This window comes from Eutrigla gurnardus, assembly GCF_963514095.1.
Source record: "Eutrigla gurnardus genome assembly, chromosome: 3".
Taxonomy (NCBI): Eukaryota; Metazoa; Chordata; class Actinopteri; order Perciformes; family Triglidae; genus Eutrigla; species Eutrigla gurnardus.
Window position 1 is genome coordinate 19482188 of NC_139917.1, and position 14313 is coordinate 19496500.

General features: G+C 45.4%; 2 protein-coding genes across 9 annotated transcripts in view; both read left to right on the forward strand.

Moving 5' to 3' along the window:
* The window catches only part of htt (huntingtin), a 31378-nt gene extending 24088 nt beyond the window's left edge, over positions 1-7290 (forward strand). For 3 of the 5 annotated variants that reach the window (XM_084006339.1, XM_084006340.1, XM_084006341.1), the window contains 10 exons: positions 108-238; positions 345-477; positions 748-903; positions 1907-2097; positions 2479-2593; positions 2788-3001; positions 3882-4101; positions 4276-4438; positions 4917-5077; positions 5219-7290. In XM_084006339.1, the coding sequence (XP_083862465.1) occupies positions 108-238; positions 345-477; positions 748-903; positions 1907-2097; positions 2479-2593; positions 2788-3001; positions 3882-4101; positions 4276-4438; positions 4917-5077; positions 5219-5432 (1698 nt within the window). In that variant the 3' untranslated portion in view covers positions 5433-7290. The remainder of the gene's footprint in view (positions 1-107; positions 239-344; positions 478-747; positions 904-1906; positions 2098-2478; positions 2594-2787; positions 3002-3881; positions 4102-4275; positions 4439-4916; positions 5078-5218) is intronic. The other 2 variants (XM_084006342.1, XM_084006343.1) reach the window with 1 other exon arrangement.
* Positions 7291-10665: 3375 nt separating this feature from the next.
* Positions 10666-14313, forward strand: part of rgs12b (regulator of G protein signaling 12b) — a 36392-nt gene continuing 32744 nt past the window's right edge. For 2 of the 4 annotated variants that reach the window (XM_084006347.1, XM_084006348.1), the window contains exons 1-3: positions 10666-11945; positions 12235-12474; positions 12619-13587. In XM_084006347.1, the coding sequence (XP_083862473.1) occupies positions 10863-11945; positions 12235-12474; positions 12619-13587 (2292 nt within the window). In that variant the 5' untranslated portion in view covers positions 10666-10862. The remainder of the gene's footprint in view (positions 11946-12234; positions 12475-12618; positions 13588-14313) is intronic. The other 2 variants (XM_084006346.1, XM_084006345.1) reach the window with 1 other exon arrangement.

Consider the following 14313-nt stretch of genomic DNA (forward strand, 5'->3'; position numbering starts at 1 on the left):
GCTGCATAAAAATTAGGAAGTGGTGGATAAAATGCTTGTTGAACAGTGTTTAAGTTCTTAATTTAGCACAATAATAAATTTTTTTATATGTTTCTCCCACTCTCCAGGTCTCCATCCACTCAGTGTGGTTAGGTAACAACATCACCCCACTGAGAGAGGAAGAATGGGGTGAGGATGAAGAAGATGAAGCAGACACTCCAGCCCCCACCTCCCCACCCATATCTCCTATCAACTCTAGGTGAGTCGTATGAGTTGTGCACTGACAGGTTTCTCCTGTCTCATCATGTACGGTCTGAAACAAGACTGCACGATGGGACTTATTCGCTATCTATCTGTGCTTTCAGGAAGCATCGTGCAGGTGTGGACATTCATTCATGTTCACAGTTTCTCCTGGAGCTCTACAGCCAGTGGCTGATCCCTGGCTCCCCGAGTAACAGGAAGACCCCGACCATACTCGTCAGTGAAGTGGTCCGATCGGTGAGCTATGATGCACATGCATCATCTTTCATTAACTTTATCAGTAAAGGGTTGCCTACGGTTGATTTAACTTCCCCAGTTATTCTTGAACAGCAGAATAACACCCTAGTTTTCCTCATCCTGGAAAGCAGACAATAGAAGTCCGTACCTGCTTGTCTGTTCTGGAAAAAGAAGAGATGTTTGAGGGTATCCAACAGAACTGGAGCCCTGACTGGGTCAGCTCCCATCTCACTCACCACACCGTCTTCCCCCTCTTGTCATTCTGTGTAGCTGCTGGCGGTGTCGGACCTGTTCACTGAGAGGAACCAGTTTGACATGATGTTCTCCACCCTGACAGAACTGCAGAAGCTCCACCCACCAGAGGATGAGATCCTCAATCAATACCTGGTGCCTGCCATCTGCAAGGCTGCAGCCGTACTGGGCATGGTGAGAATGCCTCTGTGTGGTTGGGAGACCCTTTTAGATGGTGGAAAGATGTGTGTTTTGTGATAGGGCGTCGTAGTGTTTTAACATTAACCTCTTATCTAATGTTCTACATTATAAAACGGGTAGCTCAAATCAAGCAATCTAGTTGGTTCATCACCATGATATAATTACCACATACCAGCAATGACCTTTAATCCCTCTCTGTGGGATCACACCCAACACTGAACAGGTTACGGGATTCAGAGTAACACATTTAGCTGATAAAACCCACTACAATTTGGGAACATGTCAAGTTAATCTGTGTAGAGGAGTGGATTGAGCAGTGCCTATCTTCAGGGGAAGAAATCCACCTCCACTTGCAACGCCTCTTAATAGGAGGTTCGACAGTGTTGCCCAGAATATGCAAGCAAGCAGGAATGCAGCAGGAATGCACTGCTTCTGCGGCACCGTGATTCTGAAACACAATAAATGGCAAAATGCATATGATGTTAATAAAGAGCCAAATAATTAAAACAATAAGTCAGTGAAGAATAGGGATGCTAGCTGCTAATTTACATTGCGTAGCAACTGCTGTTCCTTAGCAACTGCCTCGGTATGTGCAGGCAGCCATCCCAGGAAATCATTATTTATGAATAACAAGCTATTTACTTTGAAATGTGTCTATAATTTACATATTGCCATACTTTTTTTTGTGTGGCATAGACACCTTTTATTAGCAGTGGACAGTTAGGAAACACAGGAGAGAGAGGGGGGTGTGACATGCAGCAAAGGACCTCCAGCCGGGATTCGAACCGGGGTCGGCTGCGTCTGTGCGTACGTTCGTACATGGCATGTGCTCTAACCACTCCGCCACCTGCGCGCCCGTATTGCCATACTTATAAACGTATTGCTTACTTATAAAAGCAATAGCAGCTGAGGGGCTTTGTTAGGTCCGATGTGAAGCAGAGGGACGTCAAACCCTGTGAGCTATTGGTTCAGTGTATAACAAAGTGTATATTTGTAGGACAAAGTGATAGCGGAGCCTGTGTGTCGCCTGTTGGAGACGACCCTGCGCAGCACCCACCTGCCCAGCCGCATGGGGGCCCTGCATGGAGTGCTGTATGTGTTGGAGTGTGACCTGCTAGATGACACAGCGAAACAGCTCATCCCCATTGTCTCCGAGTACCTGCTGTCCAACCTCAGGGCTATCGCTCAGTGAGTATCGCCGCTCTATTCACACCATCTCAAAAACAGACGCTGACCTCATTTGATCATCCAATGAGTTGAGCTGATGATGAAGAGCCTCAGGGAGCAATTGTGTTAAATGATAAGTGTGTGTGTGAGCCTCCTGCACTGTAAGTGGATTTTGCAATCAATTAGTTTTATCCAGCTTAGTGTTGGTGCAGATTACAATACTACCACCGTGATTCGCCTGTCTCAGAAACGGTTCTTTGAGCTGAGACTTGGACCGAGAGTGCAGTGCATCAATTTGCCACTAGGTGCTGCCCTTCACACTTAAAACTACTGGCCTTTCTGTTTTGTTTTAATCATCATTTGGTTCCACTCACACACTGTGTGTCTCTTTGTATGCTGCAGCTGTGTGAACCTGCATAACCAGCAGCACGTGCTGGTAATGTGCGCCGTTGCCTTTTACATGATGGAGAACTACCCTCTGGATGTAGGAGCTGAGTTTATGGCTGGAATTATACAGGTAAAGTGTGTGTGTGTGTGTGTCTGTGTGTCTGTGTGTCTGTGTCTGAGTTTGATTTCTGTCACAATCTATACAATTCTATACATTAAAGTAACTAATTAATTAATGTCTATGCTCTTTAGCTATTCACCATTTCTAACATTGTGCATCCTTTTCTTCTCGTCTCTCGTCCATCTCCTGCCTCCGTCTTCCAGGTGTGTGGCGTGATGGTGTCGGCCAGCGAGGACTCCACTCCCTCCGTCATCTATCACTGTGTGCTGCGCGGTCTGGAGCGCCTCCTGCTGTCGGAGCAGTTGTCACGCGTAGACGGAGAAGCGCTGGTCAAACTCAGCGTGGACAGGGTCAACATGCCGTCGCCACACAGAGCCATGGCTGCCCTGGGCCTCATGCTCACCTGCATGTACACTGGTAAGAACAAATGCAATGTCGCATCCTCCATTCTGGCTAAATCTCAAGCATGTGCTGTATAAAGGACTGGTGCTTCCATTACTGCTGTTGTGACTTTCTCAATCCACTGTAACCTCACCGTTGAATTAGCTGGCAAAACTCACTGGCAGGGAATATTACAGGGCAGAACTGTGACAACACTGAAATATTAACTCACTAGCTTACACCTGATTGTGCATGCCACCATTGCATGCAGCTTACAGTACATCCTATTACTACAATTATATAAATGTCTGCCCTGTTTACATCTACTGCCAGTATAACTTTCATGTACTTAGTGCAAATCTTATCATGCTGACCAATGCTAGTATTTACATTTGTTAAATCTGTCTTTACTGCATAACAGATCTCTTTTCTTAAAGCTCCTACCAACCCTACAATAATGCCTGTGACATCATAAAACAAAACTGCATGTAATTCATGTATTCTATACATACCTCTGATAAACCCTACCTCTAACCCCTACGTTGTCCCGTACTAACTCTCTTGCTGACCGGCTAAATAATATCTCTTTCTTACCAAGAGCTAGCCGGCAAACCCTTGAGTAAAATAAGTTGTACCTAAAGGCCCACCTCTCTTCATGTGCAGTACAGCAAAGCAAGCTGAAGCACATTCAGGTCACGCGAGAGGCTTATCTAGTATGTAATGTACCCAGGAAACGTGGTATCGAAAATCTCTCCTAATACTTTAAGCACCAGTCACTTACGGAAAACCTTATGGTGATTTGACTGAAGGTAGCTCCCAGAATTTCAACAATTTTTTTTTGCTTGAGGTCAACTAAATTCTGATCTGAATCTGAACCCCCCCCCCCACTCCCCCCCCTCCCCTCTCATCCTCTCAGCGGTGCTCGCATCGTGTTCAGACGTGTCAGGGGTTAGAGGTGAGGTTGATGCTGGCTCTGCCCTAGCAGAGGCGGTGGGCGTCACGGCGGGTCATGTTGGTTTCTCCTCAGGAAAGGAGAAAGCCAGCCCTGCCAGTCGCCCCGCCCACTCTGACCCTCAGGCCCCAGACAGCGAGTCGATCATTGTTGCAATGGAGAGGGTCTCTGTGCTCTTCGACAGGTACATACACATACTCGCACAACCATTATACATTTGCTGCTTTCTTCAACCTCTGTGGGTTTGTGTTGTACAAAATAATTTGACTGTGTCAGCCGATCTACATTTTGACAAACAGTAGCACTACTTGTTTTTCTTCCCATCATAATTTGCTCTTCTGGGGTTTCCTGTTTGCAGGATCCGGAAAGGTCTACCCAGCGAAGCTCGGGTGGTGTCCAGGATTCTGCCCCAGTTTCTGGACGACTTCTTCCCGCCACAGGACGTCATGAACAAGGTCATCGGAGAGTTCCTGTCCAATCAGCAACCTTACCCACAATTCATGGCCACTGTGGTCTACAAGGTCAGCAGCATTTTTTAAATGCATTTTATTGTCGAGATTTAACTTAAATTGTTAGATAAAATCCTTTTGGCCACAGAAATACTTCGAGTTTGCTTCATTGAGGAGCATTACAGAGAATTTCAATGAAGTCCAGCTCTTTCTTTTGTTGTCCAGTCAGACAATAAGTTGTCAAGACAACATCAAACTGGAGCAAAGGGTGCATTCCAGTTGTTCTCCAGGGATTTAAAATACAGAATAAATGAGATCAGTGCAGTCGGTAGAATTAGAAAAGAATTATGCAGCAGCATGAATTGGCCATGCTTATATTAAAATAGAAGGTATCCTTAAACATAGAAATGTTGTTTTGCTTTGCAAAACCAGCCTTAATTTTGCAATTTTATATAAATGATCAAACAATGCAGGGATTTAAACCCAAGTTAATGAGCTGCATTTATAAGATTGTCACCTTGTGCATCTCGTCTCCGTCTAATACCACCAGGTTTTCCAGACACTCCATGCCACAGGCCAGTCTTCTATGGTGCGAGACTGGGTGCTGCTGTCCTTGTCCAACTTCACCCAGAGGACACCAGTGGCCATGGCCATGTGGAGCCTCTCCTGTTTCTTTGTCTCTGCCTCTACCTCCCAGTGGATCTCGGCCCTGTATCCTTACATGACATGAATCCCATGAGCAGGGCAGCGATTGTGTTTTTTTTTTGTATCTCTACGTGGGGAGGTAGCAGCGAAGTGTAAATGTACAGCCCTACCAAACTGTTGTCCTTAACCCTGCTGCTCTCAAACCAGGTTGCCACATGTGATCAGCAGAATGGGCTCCAGTGAGGTCGTGGATGTCAACCTGTTCTGCCTGGTGGCCATGGATTTCTACCGGCACCAGATTGACGAGGAGCTGGACCGCAGGGCTTTCCAGTCGGTGTTTGAGACTGTGGCCTCGCCAGGCAGCCCTTATTACCAGCTGCTGGGCTGTCTGCAGTCAATCCATCAGGATACATCACTCTGAGATGGACACAAAGGCACGGAGAGAGACCGGGGGAAATGAAGCACGGGGAGAAAAGTGGATTAGAGTGAGAAATGTGTTAGGGCTAGAAATTGGATGTCATACACTTCTCTCTTGAGGGTGCCATGGACGGGAAGATCACCCGCCGTAGCCTCACCCCTCTCCCTCCTACACTGATGTGAAACGAGTCGAACTACTGAAGGCACCCTGCTGAATTCTGTGGCGTGAGCATTAAGAAAAGAAACAAGGGGAGATCTAAATCCAGGTCAGTTTTAAGGCGTGTGTTAGAGACTGTATCTCTATGAAGGACACAGGCTGCAAAACCTTCAAACTGCGGGTCTTCCACAGGCCATTCCTCGGGACGAATGACAGCACCTTGAACACCTCCTACCCAGCACCTTGATTAAAAACCGTATACAAAATAACATTAATCAAACATTGGATTTATTTTCCCACGAGGACTTGCTTGAGTATTGTGATTTCAGTAAAGTAAAATAGAGAAAAAAAAAATAGAAAATGCAAAGTATTTACTATATTTAAAGTTTCAATGCATCTATTTTTCAGTGCGTTTTTGTTAAAGAGTGCTAAAGGTCTGGTTAGGACACTGACAATGGGCTGACACTAAAGGGTCAGAAATGCCTGCTTAATGTTGTCAATTAGTATCTTTGAAGATCTTTTTTATATTTAAGTTTCTTGTGACACAAGTTAAATAGTAAATATTTTATGTGTAAGAATGATCACTAATAGCCATAGGATTTTCTTTCTTCCAATGACTGAGAACCAGGGGATGGATGTTGTGATTTGTCACTGAAGAAAGGGCAACTTGTTTGCACCCATTTTTCTGTATCTGTGCAGTCTATTCTGGATGTTATGAGAATTGGACAAAGAACTAGACAGGTATATACTGGGAGGTATATATATATATTTTTAAAACCTCATTCTTCTGCATGTTCAAAATTAAACATGATTCTAACTGTGTAAGGCCCATATAACATTTAAGATGGTGGGACATGCCCAGCAAGAAAAATACCAAAATTGCAGTGATTGCAGTCGTCTTATTTTTAAACCAGTAGCAGGGGAGAGTTTACTCTGAGGATTTCTTTTTAAATCATATTGCTTATATCTGTCTAGTCCTTTTTTTGTTTTGTTTTTATGACATTCAATTCTTGTATACTCCCTGTGGCTCAAAAGATTCCACCTGTCCATTTCTTGTAACTTTTTTAATTCTCAGGATGTAAGATGTGACTATTGTTGTAATAAGACTGGGCGTAATTTGCAGTCATCTTTAAATGGAGTTGCATTCACAACTTGTAACAGAAAACCTAATTGTAGAGTCATATGAAAGCCATGGTGCATGATAAAACTGAGTTGTGTAAAGAGAGATCTTAAGATGGACAGTAAGATGATGTGATGCCATTTTCTTTTGTGTGTCTTAACACACACACGTGATCAGAAGATGAGAATTCAGTGACTCAGCAGACCAGAGAAAGCTTATATAGTATTTTATTGAAGACTTGACCTTGAGTTGTCTGGCAGTGTGCTTGGCGGCGTTACTCTGTACATACACTTGCCTTAGATAAAGACTGAATATATATGTATGTCCTGTACACTGAAAGCTTGAAAGCATGCTTAGCGTTAACTGCTATTTTCTCGCATAGTCCTTAATACTGTATTTCCGTGGGTGCGGTTGATGTGACTGTTGTGTGGAAGAGATGCGACACAATCCAAAGGGAGCCTTGTAACCTTAACGACCAACAGCAGCTTTGACAAATCAACAGATGAGGAAGTGTAGCAAGGTGAGTTTTCTGTTTTTTGTTGAGCTTTAAATATCGTTTTGTCTCCGTTAAAGATTGGTAAATATTTCATTGTCTTTGTGCAGTATATTAAAAACACCTCGCACTTGAAAACTTGGAAGTTCCTCTCATGTTGATGTTAGGTGCTTTCTTTATATGCAATGAGTCCTACAGTGCATAAAAGTAAAAAAAACAAAACATTGGTCATTTCTATGCTAAATAAGTAACCTTCTGAGCAATGTGATTGGCTTCCTTTAGATCATCTTAAAATAATGAATTCACACAATGAATGACTTGAGTCCTCCGTCATTAAAATTCCATTGTGAGGCCTCTCTGTAAATGAAATTAGCCTAATTGTGAGCCTGTTTCTTCTCAGATCAACCCTTCAGAGTCTGTTAGGATTTGTGTGGTGAGAAAGAGAGGATTTTACGTTTAAGGAAATCATTCAAAAAAGGGGATAGAGGAAAGTATTCTTTTTATCTCGTCTTCCCCAGGCATAAGAATGGCAAAAGACTGAGTGGGGACCCCTGCAGGGGGTAATGCGATTACCCAGAAATCTCTTGTGGTTTAGGGAAATGGGTGTGGCGGTAATGTTCAACTGATTCACCATGCTTCCCTTTAAAGACTTGATTTCCCTTCCACTTGAAGAATCACCTACTCAGAAGATAGATGTTAATTTGGTTCAATAAAAAAAAAAAAAAAAGTTCTTTACACGCTCTGCAATTTCAACTGTCTTTGCGATTAGTATGTTGTTGCTTGGCTCTTGAATACCTCTTTTTCCCTTTCTAGAAAATATAGTTTGGCGACCACAATTGATTTACACTATGATTCCGATGGTGATAACAGGACGGACTGAAAATGATTAGTTTCCCTATAACTGTTCTTTCACTTGATCCATCTTTTTTTTAGACTGTAAAACATATGAAGAGATTGTGTATTTCAGTTCATTTTGAATGTTTTCAAGAGGTAAATCACTGCATATGGTCTGTTGATGAATAAATTATTTAAGATGTTAAACGTGTTACATTTGTGAATCGTGGACTTCCTTCAGGAGACTTGGAAATTAAGTTGTAACTGCTTAGAGGGAAAACAAGTAAAGGGTGTTTATATGTTGTCAGATGGAGGTGTTACAAACATGCCGCATCGCTGTGTCCACCATCATCAACCTGTGAGGATACAACCAGTAAATGTTCTCCCGTGCTGTGCCTCATCTCCCTCTCTGTCAGAGAGAACAAGCTGTTGCCAGCTAACTCAGATTAACAGGCAACAAATGGTCAAGCTGAGAGAAAAGTCATGATTTACCAACGAGGGCTAATTTAACAGCACATTGCAGAATCTGAATCCTTCTACCAGACTTAAAACTGTAACTCCTATTTCATTCAATTTGCTTTTCTTAGCCAGGCTGTTATTTGATAGACTACATAGTATGAAAACAACCTTTTTTTTATATACAGTATCCATTAAGATGGTTGATTCATGATTAAAAAGTATTAACTGGATTACCGGACAGCTGCCATATGGTTCATGAAGCAGTGAGCTGAAACCATGATGGCACGGCCAGCAACTGTATGTTTGAACACGTTTTAATTCTTAACTTTATCAGGGTTTATACATAAATAAGAACACCATCTAAAACGGTTATCACAAAAGACTGAACAGGTTACTGTTCTGGGAAGAAAATCATGTCCCATCATTATTTTATATATATATATATTTTTAATGCACCTCCATATTGCAACAGTTTAATAACCTTTTGGAGCTAAAAAAAAAACGAGTTCATAATAAACCAACTTTTACTTTGAAGTGTTGGGTGGGGCTCCTCCTTGCAGGAGTGTCAAGAACCTTGACGACCCCCCCCCCCCCCCCAAAAAAAACCATAAGACTCATACCACAGTTCAGCAGCCTACATAAACTTCCCAGATACACTTTTATAAGAGATAATGTACCTTTTTGTGCAGTGAATGAGATGTATTTCTGCATCCTCATCATTTAACTGTTTGAAGTTTCCCCCCTCTGACCACCCCCTCCGCTGCCCACTCTAAACACACCTCCCTCTCCTCCTGTCCTCCTCCTCCTCTTAAGGCTACTTCGCCAGATGGTGCAGCCTTTTTCTTTTGTTTACCCATCGTCCCAGAGTTTACCTAACTAACCCGCAGCTACGAAACTATGGAAACTGCCAGAGCCGCATCACCGCGTCGCACACCGACCAGTAAGTCGTGTTTTTTTTAAGTTTTTTTTTATTTTTTTTTTATCTCGCGCCGCGTGAACCCGCTAGACCTAACGTCTTTGTCGGGACGTTAAAAAAAAGAGACCTGCATCCACCTTTTACTGAGCTATCCCTGCTTTACAACTCGGACGTATTGCGACCAGCTGTTGCCGTTTGCTTCCTTAGCTGCGTGATGGTAAAAGACACATCGATACAAGCACCCTGCTACACAATAACATCACCGATAACAACAACAGCGGGTTTTAGATGAGCGCTCTCGCGATGCTGAGTTTTTGACACCTGCGGAATATGCCACCGTTGGTACTTTTATCTGTGATTTCTCAAACTAACTTTTTTTTTTTTGTCAATTTATCCACATAACTGTTCGGTATCTGACTGACAACTGGGAAAACCAATGACGGGATGTAAAAGTCTGTGTACGGCGCCGTAACCATAGTTACAGACCGACATTCCAAAGAAGTGGAAATCGAGGGGCGGGTCTAAAGTTTAAGCACGGGTGGGTGCACTTTTGAACAGCGAGTCACGGCAAGATACTTTTTTTTGGGGTAACTTTCGCGAATTGACAGAGAGAAAGCATGCACGCGTCTGAGTGTAAAGTGACAAACACATAGTTGTCGATGTCTTTCAATGGCGAGCATCGCGTCCAGTGCTAACACGTAACTTTACTAGCATGTGCGGCTAACTAAGCTAACACGCCAGCTAATCTCAGGCTAACGTTCACGTTACAGTTTCTTGGTGAATGTTTTAGACTATGGAGGAGAAAAAGTCGTTTAACTCCAACGGAAGACACGGTCCATGTTGATATTAAGACGATGTAAAAGTTGAAAGTTACCCTGAAGTTAACCGCGAGGGCGAGCTGTCTGATTTTACCTGCGTGCCTCCCAGGTACGACAACGCCTTTGGTTTGATAACATATCTCCTATTGGCCAGAGCTACACTAACTCCACCCTACACAGGTGTGGCTGTGTGTGTAATACTTCACCTGTTGCATCCCATATTAACTATCAATATTGCCATTAATGAGAGTATAATGCATTCCTTTTTACAGTTTTCGAACTATATTGAGCCTTTATTCCACCTTAAAACCAGACAGACAGCGTGTTCAATCTATGTGTGTAAAATGAAGCATGAAAGCGCGTTAAGGAGGAAGACTGACTTGGTTCCTTTGTGCTGCAGGTATCTGAGCCGTGTTGGGAGAGAGAGTGACACCAGGATGGGAATGCTACAGTAGCAAGGCTGTGCCAGAACTGAGGACATACTGCAGCATTTAGAAACCGCTGCTCATTCCCCCCCCCCCATAGCAGCCTGGCAGCAGAGCTGTTTGACAAGAAGTCAAATGTTGGACATGCCCTGCGTTCCTGCTTGAGCAGACCCCTAGGGATGAGTAATGACTAATTGAAACTTGCTGTATCGATGGACAAGAGGAAGTCCCCTGGCAAGATGTTCAGGCAAGGCGATGCGTCATCCAAACGACGCCCTTGTGGGGGAAGCGGACTGCCCCAGCCTCCGCTGCCCTCGTCCTCTGCCCAGCAGGGTCGTGTCCGAGCTGTGGAGGTGGCGAGAGGAAGGACCGGGTATGGCTTCACGCTGTCGGGCCAAGGTCCGTGTGTCCTCAGCTGCATCCTGAAAGGGAGCCCTGCGGACTATGTGGGTTTGCGCTCAGGAGACCACATTCTCTCCGTCAATGACATCAATGTGTCCAAGGCATCGCATGAAGACGTGGTCAAACTGATTGGACGCTGCTGTGGTGTCTTGAAACTGGTCATCGCTGAGGGAGAAGCTCACAGGTGGCACCACCACCACCACCAACGCACTAGTGGGAGTCGCCACCAGAGCAGCAACACCGCGGGAGCGTCTTACCTCGACTCATGCTCAAGTGATGATGAGTTGGATGGTTTCTATGACAACAGCGTGAACAACAACAATAACAGCAGGTCAGTCTGTGGAGCCCGCGGGGGGTGGTACAAACCCAAATTGGATTCTAAGCAGCTGGGCATCAACAGGGCAGAGAGGGTTGTGGCAGAGCTGCAGTCCGGAGGGATTTTCAACATGATCTTTGAGAACTCTAGCCAGTCCTCCAGCAGCTCAGACAAGGACAGACCCGGGGCCAGCTCGTCATCAAAACCCCGTCGGCTATCTGATCCAGAGTTCCCACAATATCGTAACTCCTCCCGTTCCCAGAGCAACCCCAACCTGCTCTCTGAGGAGGAGATGGCCCAAGTTCTGAACGACGACTCAGTCTTCCTGGATGCAGACTTCCGTACTCTCCATCTCCAGCACCACGAAGAGCAAGACTTGGATGTAGGAGATGGCCACGACTTGACGCTAGAGCACAGCGAGGGCATCCTCAATGTGGGCATGATCGTTGGCTATCTGGGCTCAATTGAGCTGGCCTCCATAGGGACGAGCATAGAGAGTGACAGCCTGCAAGCCATCAGATGCAGCATGAGGCGCCTCCGGGCTGAGCAGAAGATCCATTCATTGGTCCTCATGAAGGTGCTATTTAGTGTTTTATTTAACATCTCATGATAATACCTTGTTAATCATATCTTTTTTAATTAAGTAGAAAAAAAAACGTAGTAAAGCAAATATTTGATCATATTTCATTTATACTTTCAGTGTTGGAAAACTAATTAACAGGATTACTATATTGCAGCAGTGTAAACACAATGTATAGCAATATATCAACAAAGTCTGTCATGTTTTATTTTTCATGATGTCTGGTGACAACTGTGATTGTCTCATTATTACAATATTGTAACACGCAGTAACTATATCCTACCAGGTCATGCACGACAGCGTGCGTCTGTGCAGTGACAGAGGTCAGGTTCTGGCCACCTATCCCGCCGAGAAGCTAGCCTTCAGCGCCTGCTGTCCCGATGACCGGCGATTCTTCGGACTGGTCACGATGCAGGCCACTGACGACCACGATGATTATCACTTCGGCAACGGACGAGATGAGGAGAGTAGTTTGAGGACTTCCTGTCACGTGTTCATCGTGGACCCAGAGCTCTGTCACCACCAGGTATACGTAGAGAAATGAAATGGGACATTAAGGTGCTAAAACATCACAAAAAAATGTTGTTTAGGTAGAGCAAGAAGATAAAAAAGCTCTCTGATAAAAGTCTTTATTTAGTTCTCATTCTCATGGTGACTCTTGTTTCCTCAGGTACATTTAGGTGTAGCGGGGAGGTTTGGCTTCGAGTGTACCCCCGACCCAGACACAGGAGGCTGCCTGGAATTCCCGCCCAGTTCTCAGCCTCTCCTCCAGTTTGTCTCTGTCCTCTACCGGGACATGGGGGACAACATTGAGGGGGTCCGGGCCCGGGCCTTCCACGATCCAGACAACGACGCCCAGCAGAACCACAGCACCAGCAGCAACAGTGACAGCGGGATTGGCAACTTTTTACCGGAAGAGAAAAGCAACAGAGTGCTTTTAGTAGACCTTGGAGGTCCTCCTAACCACGTATCTGGGCCTCGCCACTGGGACAGCCCACCTTCGTCCCAGCAGGCCTGGAGCCCCACCCTAGGAGCTGCAGCTCCTCTCCCGCCGCCTCCTCCTCCGCCAGCTCTGAGAAATGGCCACTACCGTCACGACCCTCACCTGGCCGACCTCCCTCACCCTCTCCCCTTGGCTCACCCTAGAGGGATCCACCCACACCACTACTCGCCAGGGAAGCGGGGAGGAGCTGTGGGGGGAGGAGAAAAGAGAGGAGGTGGAGGAGCAGGGGCGGAGCCGCAGCGGTGGCTGCCAGTCCATGTGCTGAGAGACTGGCGTCAGCAGCACCACCACAGCCACCTCCACGGCCTGAGCAGCGATCAGGAGTCCTACGCCGAGTCCACCGACGGATGGTCATCAGCTAACTGCAGCACCCTGCCCCCACCCATGAATAAGATCCCGGCCGACCGCTACCGGGCCCCGCTGGCCCCCGGAGACCACCTGCCACCACCTGGAGGGAGTCAGCCTCCTCCTCCTCCTCCTCCTCCTCCTCCTCCTCCACACCCCAACTCCCACACCCACCGACTGGCTGTTCAGAAAGATGAGTGGGCTAAGAAGCTCTTTGGTGCTGGGGACAGGGAGAGAGCTGGAGGTGAAAGAGAGAAGAAGCGAGGGAATGCAAAGGAGGGAGAGAAAAAGGTATGTTTTCATATCATTCATGGGTTGAATTGGAATATCAATGTATTCCAATTCTCAGTTTTCATGCTGATCACATATTTTATTCATAATTCTTTTAAAAATAATTTTCAACGCATACATCGGTCTTTCTACAGTGATGCTTTCAGTATGTTATGCTGTGCCCATTTGTGGGCTGTTGGCTTTTGGAAGAGATGTGTTAAAACTGACCATGAGATGAGAAGCCCGGGCGGCAGGTAGCATCCCCCATCACACACCCCTGCTGTGGAAATTTTGCTGGAACTAGAGTGTGTCCTAGACTACGGTTTATTGAGACTATAAATCCATCTGTTTTCGTCCCACTGCTCTCCATTGCAATCTCGCCCTCTGCACCTCAAGGCCCAGCATTTAACCCTCGAGTGAAGTTGCTCCCTCACTCAGATAGTCAAACCTTTCAGCGGTTTTAAAAGCTGCGATGATCCTCATTCCAGCATCCCTGCACTATACTGAATAATGCGAGCACCCCGGTTGGCTCTCTCCCCAGACTTAGTGGATTGATAAGTTATTTATCCACGATGCTCCAGTATCAGATCATGTATTATGCACTGGCCTGACATCTGCCTTCACCTGAAAACCACCTGTTTACCACCGTAATGAGACTTAAACAGCAGAGCAGGCTTTAGACTTATTTAATTAGCGATTTATTTACTAAAGTCTAGAGTCTAGACTTTAGTAAATACATCACTAATT